The 21,222-nt window shown below is 49.2% G+C and overlaps 11 protein-coding genes across 11 annotated transcripts; 3 read left to right on the forward strand and 8 right to left on the reverse strand.

Annotated features, from left to right (window-relative positions):
• Positions 1-364: 364 nt before the first annotated feature.
• N7457_002542 (Mpv17/PMP22 family protein) lies at positions 365-1,134 on the reverse strand (the record flags this gene model as incomplete). Its single annotated transcript, XM_057173588.1, has 3 exons — positions 365-517; positions 572-985; positions 1,039-1,134. 3 exons carry the CDS (start codon positions 1,132-1,134, stop codon positions 365-367), a joined length of 663 nt encoding a protein of 220 aa, XP_057033739.1.
• Positions 1,135-1,396: 262 nt separating this feature from the next.
• On the reverse strand, positions 1,397-3,153 carry N7457_002543 (cytochrome P450; the record flags this gene model as incomplete). Its single annotated transcript, XM_057173589.1, has 3 exons — positions 1,397-2,284; positions 2,360-2,971; positions 3,139-3,153. The coding sequence occupies 3 exons, from the start codon at positions 3,151-3,153 to the stop codon at positions 1,397-1,399; spliced, it is 1,515 nt and encodes a 504-aa protein (XP_057033740.1).
• Positions 3,154-4,048: 895 nt separating this feature from the next.
• Positions 4,049-5,539, reverse strand: N7457_002544 (C2HC5-type zinc finger protein; the record flags this gene model as incomplete). The annotated part of the gene is made up of 1 exon (XM_057173590.1): positions 4,049-5,539. One exon carries the CDS (start codon positions 5,537-5,539, stop codon positions 4,049-4,051), a length of 1,491 nt encoding a protein of 496 aa, XP_057033741.1.
• A 490-nt stretch (positions 5,540-6,029) lies between these two features.
• N7457_002545 (uncharacterized protein) lies at positions 6,030-7,514 on the reverse strand (the record flags this gene model as incomplete). The annotated part of the gene is made up of 5 exons (XM_057173591.1): positions 6,030-6,220; positions 6,287-6,449; positions 6,495-6,744; positions 7,069-7,191; positions 7,270-7,514. The coding sequence occupies 5 exons, from the start codon at positions 7,512-7,514 to the stop codon at positions 6,030-6,032; spliced, it is 972 nt and encodes a 323-aa protein (XP_057033742.1).
• Positions 7,515-8,245: 731 nt separating this feature from the next.
• On the reverse strand, positions 8,246-9,200 carry N7457_002546 (uncharacterized protein; the record flags this gene model as incomplete). Its single annotated transcript, XM_057173592.1, has 2 exons — positions 8,246-9,073; positions 9,135-9,200. 2 exons carry the CDS (start codon positions 9,198-9,200, stop codon positions 8,246-8,248), a joined length of 894 nt encoding a protein of 297 aa, XP_057033743.1.
• Positions 9,201-9,781: 581 nt separating this feature from the next.
• Positions 9,782-10,828, forward strand: N7457_002547 (GNAT family N-acetyltransferase; the record flags this gene model as incomplete). The annotated part of the gene is made up of 1 exon (XM_057173593.1): positions 9,782-10,828. One exon carries the CDS (start codon positions 9,782-9,784, stop codon positions 10,826-10,828), a length of 1,047 nt encoding a protein of 348 aa, XP_057033744.1.
• A 247-nt stretch (positions 10,829-11,075) lies between these two features.
• N7457_002548 (putative metalloreductase transmembrane component) lies at positions 11,076-13,286 on the reverse strand (the record flags this gene model as incomplete). The annotated part of the gene is made up of 1 exon (XM_057173594.1): positions 11,076-13,286. One exon carries the CDS (start codon positions 13,284-13,286, stop codon positions 11,076-11,078), a length of 2,211 nt encoding a protein of 736 aa, XP_057033745.1.
• A 1,413-nt stretch (positions 13,287-14,699) lies between these two features.
• On the forward strand, positions 14,700-15,863 carry N7457_002549 (3' exoribonuclease family protein; the record flags this gene model as incomplete). The annotated part of the gene is made up of 1 exon (XM_057173595.1): positions 14,700-15,863. One exon carries the CDS (start codon positions 14,700-14,702, stop codon positions 15,861-15,863), a length of 1,164 nt encoding a protein of 387 aa, XP_057033746.1.
• A 185-nt stretch (positions 15,864-16,048) lies between these two features.
• N7457_002550 (aspartic endopeptidase) lies at positions 16,049-17,911 on the reverse strand (the record flags this gene model as incomplete). The annotated part of the gene is made up of 1 exon (XM_057173596.1): positions 16,049-17,911. The coding sequence occupies one exon, from the start codon at positions 17,909-17,911 to the stop codon at positions 16,049-16,051; it is 1,863 nt and encodes a 620-aa protein (XP_057033747.1).
• An 872-nt stretch (positions 17,912-18,783) lies between these two features.
• On the forward strand, positions 18,784-19,375 carry cyp1 (putative peptidyl prolyl cis-trans isomerase (CypC); the record flags this gene model as incomplete). Its single annotated transcript, XM_057173597.1, has 3 exons — positions 18,784-18,816; positions 18,865-18,906; positions 18,962-19,375. The coding sequence occupies 3 exons, from the start codon at positions 18,784-18,786 to the stop codon at positions 19,373-19,375; spliced, it is 489 nt and encodes a 162-aa protein (XP_057033748.1).
• Positions 19,376-20,123: 748 nt separating this feature from the next.
• On the reverse strand, positions 20,124-21,102 carry N7457_002552 (alpha/beta hydrolase; the record flags this gene model as incomplete). Its single annotated transcript, XM_057173598.1, has 2 exons — positions 20,124-20,874; positions 20,936-21,102. 2 exons carry the CDS (start codon positions 21,100-21,102, stop codon positions 20,124-20,126), a joined length of 918 nt encoding a protein of 305 aa, XP_057033749.1.
• Between the last annotated feature and the right edge of the window lie 120 nt (positions 21,103-21,222).

Raw genomic sequence — 21,222 nt, forward strand, 5'->3', positions numbered from 1 at the left:
GTGGGATCGACGGCTAAGAGACCAAAATGTGGAAGCTCAAGCCACGGCGCACGCATTGAAGGATGATCCTCCTTTCATGTCAAATGAACATAGAGCATAGAAATTATGATTTCTCCCGAGTATCAATTCAAAATTAAAGATAAGAGAAAATAGCCGTCTAAGATTTGAGAACAGAACAAAAACAAAAATGAGAAAATAAGCACACACTATACTCCATCTATACCCCGTATAATGTTGAAACAAACCAAATGTCGAAAACTGGAGATATAACCGAATGAACATGGACCCGCTTTTTAACAGATAGTGTACTATCGTCCTTGATAGTACAACGCTAAAAACAACATGGAAAAAAGAATGCGAGTGTCTAGACCACAGCATAGAGACTCAGGTACACGCCCCAGAGCACTCCACAAGCACTCCCAAAGACAACCCGACGGTCTACGGGAATGACCGTGTACATCAAGACCGAGACAAGAGGCCGATACTTGAGCCGGGCAATCATAATTGGCCGGAAGTCCTACAACAATCAGCATCTGTACAGATCATAACAATCGCCAATGGAAGAACTTACCGTAACAACCAACCCCCACGAGCGGTCCAGAGTTTCCCCCTTGAGTAGATTGATAATAACCACAAATAGGACAAGATTTACAACCGAAGTAGCAGTCTGGTCAAAGAAAAACTTCATCATGAAGCTATACAGGCCAGTTCGCGGTTGAGGAGTCGATGCTGGGGGCTTCTCCTTGTCTTTGTGACTGGGGAGAGCTTCATCCGGACTAGACCTTGAACAGAGGGAAAGACAAGCACGGGGCGAGAAAATCGATTTCAAGGACTGGACGCTGAATGCATTTGAGAATTCAGCACGCGTGGGAAATCCGGGGTAACGCGCTTCCAGGGCGCGTTGCCAGTAGAAATTCGGAGGCACGATGAGGATGCCATAGCCCACAAACTGGAGGAAAGCAATCGAGTTCAAAGTAAATGGTCCCTAGCATGTTGTTAGTTGTTTCTTTTGTCTTTGAATATCTCTTTTGGGCTTACTTCGTTGTTGCGCTGGTCGATCAACTGTGCCAGGATGTTTGAGATGGCGTTTAGCACGGTCGCCTGCACGAATGTCACGACCAGGGCTGAGGGCATGATGAAGAAGCCCCTGGGGTTGATATCAGACTAATCCATGTAAGATCGAATGTACTAAAAAAAAGGTAAATGGTGTCTAAAGCCTCGAGGGATGCCAAGATGCGCAACCGTGTCCTGAAGTTGGGGGCGAGAAAAAAGCTGAGGCCGAGAGATTAAGGAGGCGACACGTTTTTTGGTTTCAAGTTTCTACTTTTCCACTGATTTCAAAATGAAAATGAAAATTTCAGGCATAAATTGACCATTTAAAATGCTATGCTAATGTTTACTTGCGTCGAAAAACAACATTTGGTCCGCTCTTCGCGCTGGTGAAATGATCGGTCAGCGCCAGATGGCCCCCCGCATCTTCACCTTGATGATCTGCGAACGACATATCAAAGAGGAAAGCTAGTCGCGCTAGCGTTAATCGCATTTCCATGAACGCCATGCTCTTGCCAATACATCCACGAGGCCCAATGCTGAACGGACAGAATGCGTGTCGCGCAGTCTCAATGCTCTCTTTGGTTGTCTGCCACGACGTCCCAGCCGCCACGCAGGTCGCACCCTCGATCCAACGCTCAGGCACGTAGGTCCCGGCTTCCCGGTAGTATCGCTCCTGGCGGTGGATGGAGTATGTCGGGGTACCACAGTCTGTCCCGGCAGGTAGGAAAACGCCATCGATTATAGCACCGCCTTCCATCACTTCGCGAGGAATTGCACCTGGCACGGCCGGGGCCAGACGCAGGGCTTCATCAATGCATGCTTTGAGGTACACCAATTCGCCGAGCTGGCTGCTGGTCACGATCTCTTCGACCTCTTTGAAAGCGCCGCGCACCTCGGCGCATAGCTTCGCCAGTGCATCCGGTCGCCGAACAAGGTAGAACAGTGTCGCTGCCAGGGTGGTCGAGGTAGTATCACTGCCAGCAATCATGAGGACATTCGACTCGCCCCACAGCTCAGGCGTGGTGAGACCATTTCCAGTCTCCGGGTCCTTTGCATTCAACAGGTAATAGAAGAAGTCCTTTTTGGCGTCACGGCCAATCTGGGTACGCTCCTTAGCGCGCTCGTTGGCCTCAACACGCGAGTTCATAATGAAGTTCCACCGGTCACGGGTCAACTTGCGAATGAAGATCTGGTCCAGACCCCATGTGTCCAAAGGCATCCAGAGTCCACACTATCAAGCAATCAGATATAGGGTCCCAAAGCTGCAAAAGACACAGCACAGGGAGAAGAGGAGTGAAGTACTTACCACATAATGTCTGTTCGCAGCACGATCCACAAGACCAACTTTGTATCTCAGACTCTCCGAGATAAGCATATCGAAGCTCTTGCCGAAGCAAAGCTCCCCCATCACATCATAAGAGAGATAACTGAACCAATCACCCATATTCTTAACATTGCCCTTCTGATCATGCGAATCGAAGTTGCCATCATACCCAGCCAGCACGGCGCACAGTTGACGCACATGGAGGAGCATCACATCCTCCATACCCTTGAGGGCGTTTTCCGAGAAGGCCTGGCTAAGCACTCTTCTCTTGCGCCCATGCATGGTCTTATCAATAGCATTATGCGTGTTATATACGCCCTTGATAGCAGGGAACGCATTGTAGAACTTAGCCTTCTGGAGGCGTTTCCCGTGCCCGTAAATATCATGCAGTCCACGGTCCGAGTTGATGGAGATGAAATTCGGTGCGACACGCACATGTGTCCCGTACTGCTTGTGCAGCTCATGTAGCCAGAGATGGCGGTCGCCTTTTAGGCCATGGTAGAGTTGGACCCAGGGAGTGATAGATGCGAGGAAGGGGCCGTTGATACGGCGAAGCGGGTGGATGAAGCGGTTGTAGAGTGCATAGGATATGGTCTGAAAGAAAAGTCAGCGTTATGTTCCTACTTCCTAATCTGCTACTTTGTGGAACTGGGTATACGACTGATACCAAGAGCACCAGAAGGACAGGATATGCATACCGCTATCGTTAATAGCCCTACTAACCCTCCCAGCAACCTCTGTAGCGAAAAACACTCCAGTACAGATTCAACGAACATTGTGAGATGTGATCATCCAGGAACCGGGGAATAATGGCCAAGGTATCGTCGATGTCTCAAACTTTTGCTTTATACTTCGGCTGCCGCCCGCCGCAGATATCCGCTCCCAACCGAGGCTCACGGTCAATGACGACGGACCCGGACAATGGACTAGGCTGCTCTTACGGGATGCAATGGATCCCCAGTGAATGATACTGGTTTCTAGGATAATGAATGGCTGTGTTCTGACTCGGTTATAGGCGGTTGTTTTGAGATGATACTGTCCAATCCAGCGCCGGTGATTGGCTATGCTTAAATATCTATGTACTATTGACTTTATGGGATCCACGGGGAAGCTCTGCTTGATGCTTGGTACTTTTGCGGGGGATCGGGGTGTTCTCGAGGTTCTATGAAGTAAGGAGATAGAAATGACGGCTTTTACTTGAGGGCTGGCGGGAATCGTTGAAGTTCATTGTCTCGTTTGATACAAATATAACACAGATGTATCTTTCTATTTATGCCAGGCTGTCGTCATGCACGGATTCGGTTATGCAGTAGCATCCTACTAGGAGAGACACCCCTCTATCGGCTCCACTGGCTCGGATTTCCTTGGAAATTGTGCGTAATGCCACCGCTATTAACCGAATTCTAGCAGGGGATCAAATATCCGCAAGGACATTTGCCGGCGTCTCCAGGATTTCTGACATGAAGAATCTGGGGCCGCACAAAATCAGGGGATAAGGGGTGTCCACGCTTTGCCGCAAAACAATGACGTGCAGCATAGAAAAATGGAGCTTTGACCAGCCGCTGTAAATTGCTTCATGGGGTGGTCGGTTCAGGCTTATGAGAATGGCCAGAAAGGGTGCTTTTTTTTTAAGCTCGTTGATTAGCGCTTGCGCCTAAATTTCTTCTCCGATTATGTTGAAGTGGTATGTCCGTGTAGTCCTCCGTCTAGAATCCACTGCTCGTTGTCATCGTTATCATCTTGCACACGTCTCCAGGTCTGTTTCTTTTCGGTTTGCGCATTTTCTTCCACTTTCTTGCCCTCTGGGGCACGCCAGACAGGTCGCATAAGACCGCCAGCCGCGAGGAGAGGGTTGCGGCTGAAAGAATGTTCCCCTCGCGGGCGGTCCTCTGCACCTCCTTCATCAACAGTGTCAGGCTCACTGGTTTCTGGGGTTGGTTCTGCCGGCGCGGAATGATAGACTCGGCGAACCTTGCCACCCTTAATATCAAGGCTCATCACAGTCTTTTTCTTCTCCCACTCAGGACGAGCTTTCTCATCCATCTCACGTTGAATACGCTGCTGCTTCTTGAGCGCCAGTGCTCGTTGTGTGGGCGTCATCCACAAGGTTGATGCGATATTCGGTGTCTCGAAGTCAGCTGTTTCATCGACAACCTTGGTCCGACGGGCGTTCTGGGCCTGGAATTGAAGTAGCTTGTCTCGGTGTGCTCTTGCGGCGTCCAGCTTGGTGGGTTCGGATCCCGGGGTAGGTCTAGGTCCCCCTTCATGATGAACGCCTTCATTGTGAACGCGCATCTTCTCTTGTCCTCGCTCCGCCCTTAGTTCCCGGATCATACCTTGAACTTCTTCGGCAGAGAGGAGTGGTGTGCCGCAGAATGAGCATGGTTGTAAGCCCTCAAGTGAGCAGATAATTTTTCCGCAGTTGAGACAATTGGGGGCCGCCTCAAACACGGGATGCAGGGCCCCATAACAAGTGCATTTGCGCCTCTCTCCCAAACTCGGATTTGTTGATACCTCCAACGCGGCAATCGCCGCGGTGAGATCAGAGATATCGTTGGTTGTGAGAGACGCGCCACCCTTGGAAGATGATCCTGCCCCGGTACCCTGTCGGGTTGACTTGCTCGTCTTTGACCGCACGTTTGGTAACATGTCGGAGATCGTGGGGCCGCTTGCGGATGGCGGTGGCTTCGGGGTCGAGGCGGGTAAGGGCGAGGGATTGCGTGACGGAATGCGCGACGAGAACGAGGAACCAGGCTGAGATGCTGCAAGATTTGAAGCATTTGGTTTGCGAGAGGACATATAGTCTTCCTCCTCGGCTTTTTTGTAGCCACCTCCTACATCGCCGTAGTTATCGGGTCGCCGTGGTGGGCCGGCGCTGTGTAGCGGAGCCTTCTTTTTGCCCTTCTTGGCTCCTCCGCCTGACCTCGTTGCATCTCGGCTTTGTGAGGTGTTCGGGGGTGGGCGCTGAGGTTCTCGTCGTGAATTAAACGAAGAGATAAATTCCAAGGCCGCTGGTGAATCGCCAAGGAGATTTTTGAGGTGATCTGCACATGCTTCCCTGGAGAGGCTGACGGCGTAGTCGATAACCTGAGAAAGAGACTCTGGATCTAGCGGAAGAAGCTCAGAGAGTCGAGGAGCTGCCCATGTTTTAAGGTCGGCCATGTTAGAAAATCTGTAGTGCCCTGTGAGTGGCGAAGGAAACATTGTGAGAAGCTCGGGGATCCCCGCACTTATTAAGCATCACCCCCCCCCCAGGGGGGCCTGGAGCCAGGGCCAAACCACCTGAGCATCGAGTCTCTCTGAACACAAAGCGAAGATCCCCCGTATCATCTACTAGGTGATTAATACTATCTTAAAGCTATAAAGCTTTATGTACAGCCCTTGTTAGATTGAAAATTTGGTACATATTGCGCAAATCTTATGAATTCTCTTCTCAATGGCTCTCTTATTGACTGGGATGGAGCTTCATTGGCATTGAGGTCTGCACTTGAGCAGTAACTGGGAGCTATCTCGTTACCATGTGGAAGCTCTGGACATGGTGTGAATTGTAGGTTGATGGCTTGGAAACTGTTCGATCTCTATATACGAAGTAGTAGCCAACTCGATCTGCCTGAGATTCCTCTTAGACTGTCATTGTCTCGAGACACGGCAATTATTTATGTATTTCTGACTGCACCCACTCATCTTGCTCTAATTCCCTAGCCGAGCTTCGTGTTCCTGGCTCCCACTGCAACATCTTCCGCATGAGGTGGATAAATCTCTCCTTGTCATGTTCTTTGAGGGTGGTTTCCCTATCTTCGAGCGAAACATGTTCGTGGATTGGAACACCGGCGCAGAAACCATCTAAGAATTCCAACGAAAAGAGTTAATTCTCACCTCACCGACAAGACTAGATAATAGATGACCTACCTTTTGAAAAGAATTTCGAAGTCAAGTTGCCTCGTGCAAGGAGACTTGGCGGCGGCGGACCGAGAAGACGTATCATTTCTGCGAGATGAGCTCGACTTCGATAAGTCTGAAACTCCGGGTCCTGGCCAGTAAACAAGGACCCTCCTTCAAAGATATCCCAAACCTGAAAGGTAAGCTTAAGACTACGGTCCAGTATTGGCTTTCTTACCATGCATCCCACGTTCCAGATATCGACGCTATATGTCCATGGAGCTTGCAGGATTACTTCTGGAGCTCGATAGATATCAGGCTGGATATCTTCTGTGTGTGCTTCATCACCGAATACCGCTGACCCCAAATCACAGAGAATTGGGGCACCCAGGCTCTTGGGGAATCCGAGCTGGCGGGAAATGTAAATAGTTCTTCCGTCGATTTCCTTCCTAGGGCTCGGGTCTTGAAGCTCATTCGCTTCGAATTCCCTAAAAACGGAATCATCGTTGATACCAAACATGATATTGTCTGCCTTGATATCTGATATGTGATGAATTTATGTGTCAACAATATATCAGAACGTAGCACAAGAATGCTTACCGGTATGTATAATTTTACAATTTGTATGCAGAAAATCCAACGCCAAAAATAGACGGTGGAGTGTAACTGCTAAAACTGGCGTAGGGAGTCGCCGTATTGGGTTAGAGAACAGAAAAGCCAATAAACTCTCCCATAGTGGAGGATGGATAAGGCATCGATGTTTGTCTTCGGGTCCATGGACATCAAAGGAGTCAAGTAATGATCTGACGTACTTGTATCCTGGATGTCTATGGGAGGCTCCTTCGATACGTCTGTAGATATTAAGCTCATTGTTCAATTGTTGCCCCATTGATGTAGATTTGATAAACATCTTGAGGGTGACATATCGACGGTGGCTATATAGTGAGTCAGTGAACGATTTATGGCATGATCTTCAATATGTATCCCAGAAAGAGATTTTATGGGCCTCTTACTCCATATCTCGTGCTAGCCAAACAGTCGAGCTAGCCCCAAATCCTAGCTTTCCCACCACTTGATATCGGTCCTTGAAGATCTCCCCTATTTGGGTAGGGTAGTACCGGGCAGCAAGATAGCCTGGAATGGTCTCTTCTTCAATTACTTCGCTGGTTGCTATCCGGGCGAAATTTGGGTTGGAAAAGTTAAGCGGTGCCCATCTTCGTCCAAGCCGAGGGAAGGACCGTAGCAGGGACGTCAACATGTCTCGAGACAGCAAGGAATTCAGGGTTTGATCTAATATTCGAAGCAAAGAGAAGGCCTGTTATGTGCAGGAAGTGATTAAACCCCTGAAATATATGTAAGAGCGGTGTCAATGCTCGTAATATTGAAACGATAACAGGTGCATAGATGCTAGCCGGTCTCAGGTCTAAAGATCAACATGTCAGGTGATCCCAATCTATGTTCAAATGCGAGATCCTATTTGCATTTATGGATGTAGGAATATAAGAAGGACATACCATAGATAAGACAGTGTCGTGTCATCAAGGGCTGCTGTTGCACTATAGACAACTTAAGGCTTTGAAGTGAATCACCGGTATTACTTGACTAATAGTCTCTCACCTTGGACGTCCTTCACATATGATTCGGTTTTAGTTCACTACATGTCTACAGTAGATTAGAGTGAGTACAAGAGTTACTCATATACTATTTACTACCTTGACAGATTAAAAACTCCTATTATGACTAAAGCTGAAGCATGTTGTTTGCAATACCTTGATCAATTGTATTTGATGGTATGAAGTAATGTACATCCTACAAATTCCACCCCCCTCGTCATCATTCATCTATGCAGATTTATTCGAAGGTGAGGTCAAACCATGACCACACCAAACCAGACCCAAAGACGCCGTGGGATATGACCAACCCTAAAAACAAAGCTCAAACGCCGCTGACACCATGATAGGAAAAAGGGTATGAGAAATGAATGAGAGTTCAGTCCGCGTGCTCGCTCTTGATGTCGTCGTCATTGTCCTCCACCGTGAAGGATTGCTTGAGCTTGCTGGGCCCGGGCTTGTTGCTGGAGCCCTTCTTGGGCCCGTTCAGCTTCTTCTTTTTGGTGGGACTGGGACTCTCTTCATCATCGTCTGCGTAGGAGCGCTTGTGTGATGAAGAAGTGGGACTGTTGCCATTGCTGGCGCCGCTGTCCGTAGGAGTTTTGTTGCGGCCGCCGTTGCGGCCGCCGCCCACACAGCGCTCAAGGTGTTGGGCGAGACGAGTCATGACAAAGTAACGAGGGCAGATTGGGCATTTGGTGGTTGGGATCTCAGGGATGGTGCTGTCTCGGTCACCTTTCTTCTTCTTGGGGTTCGGCATTATCGCAAACAGCTTGCCGTGGACGTCATGGCCAGGTAAATTAATCATGGGTACATTCGCACAGTACTCGGCACGGGGATCGGGAGAGGGGCGAGAACAAGCCCCGGTAGTTGGGTACATGAGCTTCGGAAGACGACAATCAGGACAGACATGCTCTTTCACGGTTTGTAGCGGATTGCCCTTGAGGAAAACCTTTCCGCGGTCGTACACGGCCGCATCCGTCTCCACGCGCATACTCGCAAGCTTTTTGGTATCAAGGACAATCTCTCTCTTGGTATCAGTTGAGGTTTTGCTAGGCGCTTCCTCGGGCATAATTGCATCTTCCTCCGCTTTCTGTCGTGCGACTACCACCGCAGACCGCATGCGCGCCACCTTCTCTTCACGGTGAGCTTTGGCGACAAGGTCATGAATGATGTTTTGGAAAGTCTCGTTCAGGATATCCGTGGCCTAAGAATAAAGTCATTAGCTCCTATATTGCACTTCGTTTGAAGTTCTGGCGCGAATGTACCACTTTGGCGATCGTTCCGGCAGGGTAGGTCGGCCTGCGACCACTGCTGTTGTTGGAGTCGGCCATTATCGGATTGCGGCCGGAGTTGGATGCGCAGAATATTTCTCGCCCGGTCTTGAATGACCGACGGCTGTGTCTGCCTGCGACACAGGTAGTGAGTGCTCCGAACCGCTAGGTCCGAGGTTTAGTTCTCCATGTACTGGAAATCTGTGCAGGGTTGACGCAATGGGTACACTGTTGTGAAAGAGAGAAGAGTGGAGAAGGATCCCAAAACATAGAAGCCGAAATGGGAGAAAGAGAGAGGAAACTATTGGGAAGGCTAGACTATATGGCCTGGTGTAGGCCCTCTTGTCAGTGAGGTTCAATATTGGGGGGAAGTATGATCAATAGCCAGCAACAATAGGGGAAGACGGTGTGGTCAATGAAGGTGCTCCATTGACTCATACAATGAGAAACACTAATGAATAGCAAATAGGGAACTGACCTATTGAGGTGTCTATTTGCATGCGAGTGAAATGTGACTCGGGGAGATGAAGAGACGGATGAGGCTGGAGCCCGGGCAAGTTGTTCACTGGCTTATCTTATCGCATCTCCGCATTCGCTGTCTCTCTGCTTCACTCGCAAATAACATGCCACTTCCCTCAAAAATGGCTTACCAGTTCTTTGCAAGGAATCAGTCAAGGACAGCGACTACTTCAGCTTCGCTGTCTCCCCCACCGGCGAACCGCCACGCCTCCCGGCCTCCAATCCACCCCCCTCCAGTCCAACCGCCGCAATCAGCTGTCGCAAGCGCGTCCGGGCTCAAACGCCCAAAAGAAGAGAGCTTTGATCCATATCTTCATGAGATTCCAGCGGGTACTGCGACCCCACACCCGCATATAACGGTTGAGAAAGTCAACACGGCGCATATCCCTTCTTTGACGCGGATCACGGGCCTACTCCTTCCAATCCGCTACCCAAACTCGTTCTATACGGCTATCATAACTGATCCAGTGATCGCTTCTCTTTCGCGGGTTGCTATTTACCATGATCATCCTGTTGCTGCGGCCCCAAAGTCCGGTGCATCTGCTGGAACGGACAAAGTGATCGGGGGCATCCGGTGTCGGCTAGAGAGAATCCAACAGCCAGGTGACTCGGGTCATGATAACCAAACCCAAGGCAACGGAGAACCCACAAATCTCTACATCCAGACTTTGCATCTCCTCTCTCCTTATAGAGGTGAGGGCGTGGCGACGTCGCTGTTGAATTCACTCCTATTTGCGTCGCCGCCAAACCGCAAGACAAAGGACTCATACCGTGTATCTGAGCTTGTCAAGCACTATAACATTCGCTCTGTGACAGCACATGTTCATGAGGCAAATGATGAAGGTCTAGAGTGGTATATTGCGCGTGGATTTAGGGTTGACGGTGATGTAGCCGAATATTATCGGCGACTGAAGCCGTCGGGCGCGAAAATTGTGCGCCTAGATTTGGACTGGAACACAGAAGTTGGAGAGCAAGTTCAGAAAGAAAGTAACCCCCAGACGACCGCTTCTTGTGGTGAACAGGAAGATGAAGACTGGGAGAAGGTAGAGGTGGAGGATGGCAATGAAGGTGACCATGGAATACAGCATTTGAACGAGTCACAAGTTCTTGAAAAACAGGACATGTTCTCGCGCAAGCGCAAAGCTGAAGATGACAGCCAGAAGCCCTAGGTTCAGTGACATGTGTCATGCATGTATGGTTTTTATGATATACCCAGGATACCCTGTTCATCTGCTTAGAGCCGTGCCTGTACTGCATTCCGACTATGTGCATGATGATATTTAGTCTAGATATGAGAAATGATTTACTGCAATGTACTCCTCCATGCATGGGATTTCAAAATTGAAAGAACTGGCAATATGTTCATGTAATTGCAACGCCCGGGGTATCAAAATAACAGGAGACAGCAACGCTACATTATATATCATAGTTCTCAGCATGCAAGAAGATCTCATCTTTTGAAGAGTCGGTCATCACTTGTAACTGCAATTTAGCTACCGCAGTAGCGACCTCAACTCGCATGCTGGGTGGGCCGCAGACGAAAACACACGCACGGCGACCAAAGGTTTTAGAAAACTCATTGACCATCTGAGAGATGTTTGGTCGGAAGTAATCGGTGCGCCAGTTATCGCGCCCACGTGCTTGGTAATGGGCAAACCGGGGTGCAGGTGCCGGTGGTGGCCTTTGTGGCACAGGCTGGGGTGCGCCGAATCCAAAGTCAAAGGTTGGGTTGCCATGCCCAGCTGGCCCAAGAGGAGCAGCAGGCTGGTAGTATTGGCGGGTATTGGCCACATGAGATGCCGCATGTGCATTGGGAAGAGCAGAAATGCCATCTTCGTTCTCACGGCGTAATTCCTTTTCTATGTCAGGGTTCCCGCCTGCTTCAGCGCGGATGTAAGCCGAATTGCGCTTATCTATGCCCTGGAGCATGCCATAAATTTTCTCCTGGACCATATCCCGTCCGGCTTGGTCTTCTTGCTTCACATCAGTGAGGAAGAAATGGCAGCTCACGATATTCGAAGGTGCGTAGTCACGGCAGATTCGCAGTTCCTCTTGGAACCACTCCATCGTCTCTGGACTCTTGAGCGCCCAAATGACCTTAACTGACTTGGTGATGGCCTTGCCATCGCGAATCTTTTTGATGAGGTCTAGCAACTGACTCGCAATAGCGGTGATACCACTTCCGCCAGCGAAGAAAACCACATCATCAAAGGCAGCTATCTCGCGTTGCATACCACCATAAGGTCCCTCTACAAATGCGCTGTATATTCTGAAAGGACCATGTTCCAAAGCCTTCTGGAATACTTCTCGTGTGAAACCATGGAATGGACGGAAAACTAGTGTCATGTCCCGGTATTTCTCACCATATGCAGAAGGAAAGTCGTCACTGCAAAGAGAGGCGATTGTGAAAGGGTGGCTTTGAATTGCGGAAATTCTTGGCATTCGGAGGTAGACGTACTGACCAGGCCGCCAGCGCATCTTCGTGGGAATGGTGACCTTGATAGCATTTTGTGGAAGAAGAGTTATGGCCGATTCTTCTCCGATTAAGAAGGATGAGCGCAAAGGGTTCATCCAATTCAGGTAGAACAGCCTGATGATATATGAGACGATCCAGATGGCAATGGTTGTGAAAAGATAAGCCCATGATGACAGGTAGTTTCTTGTGTGCCAGATGAGCATCGCCACAAAGACCCACGAGACTGGGATGTGGACAAAAACAAAAACCTCATACATCCAGTTGCGCAAGACTGGGAGCGAATGGACACACAGCACGAGTAGGGGAACCAGCGCTGCAATTCCAGTACCATATACATAGGCATGCGGTGGGATACCTGCGCGGTAGTTGATCAAAGCACCATCTTCCCAGATTGGAGTGATGTAGAAAGGAACCGTATGGACCAAACTGAGGAAGAGGCAGATATAGGCTAACCAACGGTGCAACCCGTTTAACCGCTCATGGCCAAGGCCAGTCATCATACTGATGAAGTTTGCCTTGGTGCTGAGTGCGACAATCCAGGGGATCGTAGCTACTGCGAGCATACCGGCGCGAATAGCCAGTGGCGGTGATCCGAGCGAAATTGACCAGTAGTATAAAGGCTGTGGTACAAAACAATATAGCGTAACAAAGATGAACGCAGCTAGCACAATCGCCGTCACTGCCAGAGATGGGGAAACAAACTCGACCGCGCCAATCCTCAGGACCGGAATAGGCCGGTAGAAGATCCATCGCATGAAGGCGATTGCCTTGTTCAACGGGACTATTCTAGCAAGAAGCGATTCGTGCCTCTTGGGAGGAGCAATTGCGGTTGGAGATGGAAAGAATTGAGCGTTGGAAGCATCAGTGCCTGCACTCGGGAGCTCATACTCGTCTGGAACTGAGTCGTCACGCACGATATTTGGTCGGTTCTCTCTATAAAAAGCAATCCGCATCTTATCGCCCCATATGTGCCAGCATCGAACGAAAGTCGTGACGGCCAACAGCACAACAGCGAAATATACAAACCCTTCCCCGTACTTTGCCGACTTAGACCATGGATCTCGTTCCATCTCAGCTATCTCAGCTGCAGTTGTTGATGCCGTGATTGCGACATTGATGCGCTTGGCGAGGGAAATGGCGGACTTCAACATCTTGCAAAGCGTTGGCCGACGACAACCGAGGGTAATATTTGTCTGCGAATGCGTCTGGTGAGATCAATTCTAATTAATGGCTCCCTCGTGCATTCACCTACCTGTAGATATCACCTGCGTACAATCGTCTTCCTCTTTTGGATTATAGTCGGGCTGATATCATGCCTTCACTGAAGCTCTGGGTCAATGTTGATGTCATCAGAGTAAAAAAAGAAAGGAAATTTTGGGGGAAAATCCGTCTAGATGTATGGAGTAAAGATGTGGGGAGTTGCCCAAGCTTGCAGTCTCGGCGTTGTGATGGCATAAGTCCAAGGACCAAAAATTATGGCGGGTTAGACATTGAGCCAATTGAAGATGACCCTTGCAGACCGATTTCTCGAAGTACAGGCGTTTCGCCATAGTGGCAGAGGTCCCGAGTTCAGTGCGGAGGGAGATTCCAGTGATATGTGATGGTTTAGCGCTCAAAAGCCCAATCACAGGCGGTGATAATGGCCGCAGAGTGACTGGGGTGACCGGCCCGCATTAGCGTGGTGGGGAAGATGTAGAACATCACCTTCTCAACTTTCACTATTAATATGTTGGTGGACAAGTCCGTGTCCAATTATAGCCAGCATCTACTGTCATTATCTTCGATTGTGCCACTTATTTGCCAAATATAGGTCTTGTCGTGTGGAAACTTTGTTGTCCTCGGTACGGAGTACGGAGTATACAACATAGGATTGAGGGACTTAAATGCCTAGTACGCCACATTACATAGGATCATGGGTAATAGCGTACCCGATACTCGTGACTTCTAAGAACAGCCGGTGCTTCCATCAAGTAGCATGAGGAGCAGATTTCACATTTGCTGGGATTCAAGCACTCCGAAGTACTCAGGTGGACATTAGCAGAGGTAAGAGATGTGGTCCCATGAGCTAGTCTTTGCCATAACAAAACCAAGCATGATTGTCAAAAATAGGTACGGAGTATATAACCACCTATCGGGTAATTTAGTATTATATTCATGCGGGCAAGCAGAGGCACACCTCGCCTATAGGCCTCAGAGGAGCATTGTTCCTGCAGATGGTGATCTCATCCTGTGATACCCTGTATACACCCAGACATAGGAGATACCTAAACTCTCGTACCATATCCAAGTTTGTCTCAGTATTAATCCATTTGGCCAAGCTATCACCTGGTCAACTAGCTTAAGGGAATTCAGGAATCTCAATGTTCCTAAGATGAAGGTTGTATACAACAAGCCCCACTGGACCAAAGTCTTGGCAGATAAAGGTTGATGCCCCAGGCATCAAGTACAGCTCCGACCGCCTTCGATAGGAAATTATTCTGCCATCTCATGCTCGTCGCCTTTTTCTGCATCTTCGATCATTTCCACATCAGTCTTGAAAACGAGCAGAGAGTCTTTCTTAAGTCATGGCGTCCTCTGCTACACCCAGTAACCCGACAGCACCGTCATTATCCCTACCACCGTCGCAATTCGCCCGCCTCCAACCTCACGCCTACCTTCTCGCCCACCTCTCTCCTCCACCAGCGAGCAACCAGCCCTCAGTCCGCGCCAATGGTCGCGCGACCTCACAATTCCGTGTCACATCCGCCAATGCTGGCTCCCTAACACACACAAATGGCAGTGCAGTCGTACGAATCGGCGACACAGCCGCTGTCTGCGGTGTCCGCGCAGAAATTCTACACACAAAGGATATCGCTTCCTGGAGCGTCTTCCAAGCCTCATCGGAGCACGAATCTGGCAAATCAAGTGAATCTGGAGACTCCAGCTCCCAAGATGAAGACGATCAAGGCCACATCCAAGATCTGAACCTGCTGGTTCCCAACCTTTCCCTCAGCACTGGCTGCGCGCCAGGCTTTACACCCGGCGCACCACCTTCCGCGCTGGCCCAGTCTCTTTCTCACCAACTTCTCTCTCTCCTGCACACCACAAATCTCGTCCGAGCGGATGACTTGCGCATCTGGTACCAGCCACCGAATCTGGCATCGGAAGAATTCCGCAATGCGGGCGAGGGCATGGATGTGGATACAGAAGAAAGCGGCGGACCCGAGCGCGAGATCAAGGCTTTCTGGGTGCTCTACATTGATGTCATGATCATTTCTCTGGCTGGAAACCCATTCGATGCGGCCTGGGCCTCTGTATTGGCTGCGCTGCGTGACACTAAGCTCCCTAAGGCTTGGTGGGATGCTGATAACGAGACGATTCTTTGCTCGGACGATGTTGCCGATGCGCATAAATTGTCTCTTCGTGGATTGCCTGTTGCAAGCTCGTTCTGTTCCTTCGAGGGCGATGTCGCTGCCGGCTGGAGGGCGATTGTCATTCCCGATGCTGAGGAGCTGAAGCAGAAGAAGGGTGCTCAGCAAAGATGGATCCTTGCGGATCCGGATGGATATGAAGAGGGTTTGAGTCAAGAGCGGGCTTGTGTTGTTGTTGACAAGCAGGAAGGGAAGACGGTTATTTTGAAGATGGAGAAGCACGGTGGCTGGACTGTGGATAGCGATGATCTGCGGCAGCTTGTGGATATTTCTGCCCAGAGATGGGATGAAATGAAGCGGATTTTGGATCAATGCTGAGCGAATTGATATGCAATACAATGAATGATACCACTACAAGTAATTTTTTGCCATTCCGGCTTTTAGAATATGGAGCTATGCCCGACAGTAAAACCAGTAGTTGTAGAGCTGATACTCCCACAAAATAATTGATATCACTAATATGCTGCTTTTGCTAAACACGCATGAGCATATCGCTAATATATTCATTTCTTGTTCATCATGCTGCGTCGCCTTCTCTTCAGTGGCGGCTCGTCGTCTCCATTGACATCTCTGGAAACAGGGACTGCCTCATCCTCGTCCTCTGTAGAGCTTTTTGACCAACTGACCTCAAGCTTATCCTTCGACTTGCGAGGAATTGACACAGAGAATGAGATCAAGTCCGAGCTGTCACGGACCTTTTTGTGCTTCTTCGCCTTCGCATCACGCTCGCCTTCGGATGATTTCCCCTCAGGTTTGGAGTCATCAATTTTCTTCGCTTCTGATTTCTCAGCCTGCGTTGTGTCTTCATCGGTTGATGCGCGTGAAGATTCACTGGAGAAGATGCGCATAAAGAAACTCTTCTGAGCTTGGGCAGAGGGCTTGTCCTCGACTTCATTTTCCTTCTTGAGATCCTCAACTTCTACCTCCTCGGCATCAGAGAAATCCCACATTGTATCGATCTCACCTCGAATGAGCGCAGTCCCCCAAAGCGAGGCCAGAACACCTGGTACAAGATAGAGAAGAGCGGGTTGGGCGTGGTTCGAATATTGCATCGCAAGTAGAGTGGTGATCATTCCAACAACATAGCCGACTATACTGGCTTTGAAGTAAGTTTTTGGGAAACGCCGGGCATCAAAGTAGGGCGGCTGGAGTTCGGGGTAGTCAGGCTTGATTGAAGGTGCCCAGAAGCGCTCTCCCCAATCGCCGGTTGCCGACTGATACTCAGGTTTGGCGATTGCCTGGTCAGAACCTTCGATACGTGCCTTTTGGACGCCCTTGTTCTGGTAGTAGAGGAACAGATCGAAGCGAAGTGCCAGCCCAATCATCATTCCCGGGATGACGATGTCACCCAATCCAAGCATGGCCAATGGCACGGAACCAGGAGCATCCCTAGCGGTCGGTGGGCGAGGAAACAAGAGCTTGATTGGCACGTCTAACTTGGTTGCAACAGTGACCATCAGTGGCGTGAAGAAGACGAAGTAGATGTCATAGAAAAACAAGGAACCCAGAATGAGGGTACCGGTCCAGAACGTGGAGGGAGACATGAACTGCAGAGTACCGTAGCAGAAGCAGAATCCGAGGAAATTAGTCAACCACCATGGATTTGCCACAAATGCAAAGTAACCTATAGCCGACAATGCAAGGATTCCGCTGATGATATCAATGAGGCCAACAAGGCATTTGAAGTCAAACAAGCCGCGTATATGAGCCCGCACCTTGAGACGCTGGTAGGAAACACCCCGGGATTTCCAAAGCAATGCCAGCACTATACGTGGGAGTGGAACCAAACCCAAAATCCCAGGGAGAGGTGAATGGCGCATAGAGGGCGAATTGCCTGAAGTGTCCTTCTCGGAGGTGATGAAAAAGCGTTCAGACTGTTTCACTTTCCACAACCGTCTGCCTTGACGGTAGTACCTGGGAAACACAAATGAACGAATCATCAAGAGGACATCCTTCAAGAATGCAAATGAAAAGAACAGTCCCATTTGGGAGAAGTAGAAGCTGAGTATCTTGTTCAAGATCGCTGGATCTTCCAACCATTTGATCACCAAGTATAGACCACCCAGCGTGAGTCCCGCAGTCAACGGAAACATCAATGCATCTGATGGCTCAAGCCCTTCCATCTTCTGCAATGGACCTTGTCCCTCTTCGTCATCCGTGTCATATTCATCTTTATCCTTGTTGGCTTTTTTCTTCGAGGGTTTGGCAGCGGACGAAGGTCTTGTCAAAGATGCATGCGCACCGATCCAGATCGGGAAAAGAGCGGAAACTAGTAGGTGTCCGTATGTGGGAAGAAGTGGTCTCAAACGGTCGAAGTGGTAGAGGGCCTGGCCAAGCAGCTCCGCAACAGGGCTGACATCAGCCATGGTGGTTCCAGAGACAGGAAGTCGTAAGTCGTAAACACGAGACAGATGACAGTAGATTCAGAGGGGGGGAAACGAATATTTTAGACCATCGTGGCCCAGAGGGTTGTTGCCTAAGGATGTTGTCTCTAGGAGATTCTTTGAGGCAATCTGCCAAGCTTCTTTACCTTCACAGGCAGAGATAACGACATCAGAGGATATAACTCACCGCTCTCTACTCCGCCCGATCTATATAATTTCAACTGCTCATGTTGTTCTATCTTCTCAGGTGTTCAAGTTCTAGAGAGCATTTCTTTGTTCGTCTTAACAAATCAGAAGTTCTCAATCGAAATGTGCTGTCTAACTATTGGTATATGCTACATCTTCCAATATGTAGCCCAGGGAGGCCCTCTGAGGAGCCGAGCCGACTGGCTTAAGTGCTGACTGGCCTCAAAATGGGTTGGAAATTGGCATACAGAAACTGATAGATATGAGAAGATCATGCTGTTGGGAATTTTATTCTCGTTTAATGATGATGTTTTCATGAACCAGTTGTTTGTCTAATTCAGAATCAACATTGTGCTCGTTTTCTTGATTGTGCATTTTGATCGATATATAGAATATTGAAAACAATCAAGCAAAAGTGCTTGCCTTCTGAAAACCGGAACAACAGAGCCTGCAGACCAGAACTTGCTATCAAAACAGAGAGATGTTTTGAAGAAAGTCTGAAAGCTGTCCAGTGTCAACGCTAAATGCCCTGATTTTCTGCCAGACAAATAGACCCAATAGGAATTGAGACTCAGTGGTCGCTGTACTCTTCCGTAACCTTAGCTCATCCCGCGAACTCTCTGAGAAGCTTTCTTCTTTAGATCTTTGCTTTACAACACGTCTTCATCATGGCAACTGAGGTGGCATTTGACACGTCCATGGTAAGTTACACTTTTCTCCTTATGAAATCTTCTACTGACGTCCCACAGGGCTCCTTCTCCGTGGAGCTCTACGGAACCCACGCGCCTAAGGTATGAATCTCTCCGCTGCGCCCCCAGGGAAGTCTGCTAATAGTCTGTTCTCCAGACATGCAAAAACTTCGCGACCCTCGCCGAACGTGGTTACTACAACAATGTCATCTTCCACCGCATCATCCCTAACTTCATGGTCCAAACCGGCGATCCCACCGGCACCGGTCGAGGAGGTAGCTCTATCTATGGCGACAAATTCGAGGACGAGATTCGAGGAGAATTGAAACACACCGGCGCTGGAATTCTGAGCATGGCGAACAGTGGACCAAATACCAATGGTAGTCAATTCTTCATTACTCTTGCGCCAACACCTTGGCTGGATGGAAAGCACACGATTTTCGGCCGAGTCAAGAGTGGCATGAGAGTGATCCAGCGCATGGGACTCGTCAAGACCGGTGCGGAGGATAAGCCAGTCGATGAGCTCAAGATTATTCGGGCTCGGGTGATTGAAGCCGGGGCGCAGGAGTGAGAGCTTGTACCGTGCAGCTGTTTCCGCGACGAGCAGACGGTTCAACACATCAAGCCTCTTGCTTTCCCCGAGAGGAGGTGCTGTCCAGATTGGAGAGCTTAAGAGTCCAGCTACCATACGGGTTGCAGGCACAACCTTCGGCGCGCCCGGCACGAGTCATGCTTGGGAAAGCATTGCCTAGCCGGCTCGAAGTATTATATGCAAGCCTTCTGGTCTCTACAAGCTAGAATATTTTAAAGTGGCAGAACATGCTACCACTTCAATGATGAGATGAGGAATGTATCACTACAAAACGAACCGCTTCCATCAGATGTCTCCATCAAGAGCAGCAGATACAGAGTGACAAGAAATCTTATCTACCACTCCCATAACGAAGTCCAGTGAAGGCCCGCGTCAATAAAGACCAGGCTACCATCGTGTAGTAGCCCGTTCTGTGCAAAACACTGGGAGTGGTATGGAGAGGAAAAAGAAGTTGCGCCGAAATCTCAGTTAATATAGTGGTGTAGTCTAACCACTTTAGGACGAGCTGAGTAATCTTTCGCCTGAGGTAAAAGGCCCGTAGCCCTAGGCAACTAGGGTTTCACTTCCGCGATCTTCGGAATATGCGTACGAATGGATAGAGTAAATAGCCACGACGTTCCAACACAGAGTACCTGAACAACAGATCCAAAAAACTAAGCGAAAGATGTGTTGAAATTCAATATAGACAATTCGATGACTTCGATGACGTTTCTGGGACTGTGGGCCTTCATTCATCAGCATCTTGGTCAAGGAAGTAGAAAATAGCTCCACTCAATGCTCCAGCGATGACACTTCCATGATCTTCATCTTCGTATCTTCTTCTAACAACAGAGTGTACTCGTCCACTCTGCAAGAGCCGAGCAAACATTTGGTCGCAATTGTCCCCCATGCGACGCTCCTTAGCTATCGCCAGCCGCTTCTCATATTCCTCTGGGGATTGATCCTTTTGAGGCAAAGGAGATTGCTCAAGGGACCCATACGCCATCCATACTTTTGGTTGGTGATCTGATTCTGGCATGTTGTAAAATTGATCTTCTTCTTGCAAGATATAACCATCATTCCACCAGATTGATGGACTAGCAGCAAGATAAGCGTTGAAGCTCATGGGTGCTGTGTAGAGGGCATGGAGGGCGAAAAGTGCCCCGAAAGAATGACCGAACAAAGCAGTTCGATGGATAGATACGTGAGGGAATATCGACGAGATCAGAAAGTGGTGAACAGTTTTCGTTATAAAATGGAGGAAATCATCTGCACCACCATACTCCGGAACATGAGGCTGCCCATTTGGACCTTCGGATGTGGCGTATTTTGGACATGGGGGAGTGAGATCATGGCTACGCCGAGAGCTGTACACAGACTGCGTCAGCGGGTAGGAGATCCCGATGATGATCGTTGGGGTTTCCTTTGGCTTGTGGATTCGGCGTCGTCGTACGATATCTGTCGCTGACAGCATCATTGCATTTCCATCCACAATGTATCTATAGGTCATTTTAGAAACCTGGGCCGATGATAGAAACGTCTAATGTCTTGTCCACTCACATTGCGTTCGCTTTTTCGGTGACGGCCGAAGGTTCTTCAATTGGTTGCCATTCCAGTGGCCAGGAAACTTGAATCAAATATCTCTTGTCATGCTGATTGATGACGAGCCAGCTTGCCATATTTTGGACGCAACATTCTGTCTGTTCGAACTTCCACTGGTGGTCCATAATGTGTTCGAGTTCGTGGTTGAAGTTGAAGAAAAGAAAGGAATTTTCGGGCCAAGTAATTGTTATGAAGAACAGATCAAGTAATGGTTGGGCATTAGGATGGTTTATGACATGCAATCA

This window comes from Penicillium paradoxum (genome assembly GCF_028828445.1).
Source record: "Penicillium paradoxum strain IBT 22861 chromosome Unknown utg000003l_segment0_segment0, whole genome shotgun sequence".
In the NCBI taxonomy this organism is placed as follows: domain Eukaryota; kingdom Fungi; phylum Ascomycota; class Eurotiomycetes; order Eurotiales; family Aspergillaceae; genus Penicillium; species Penicillium paradoxum.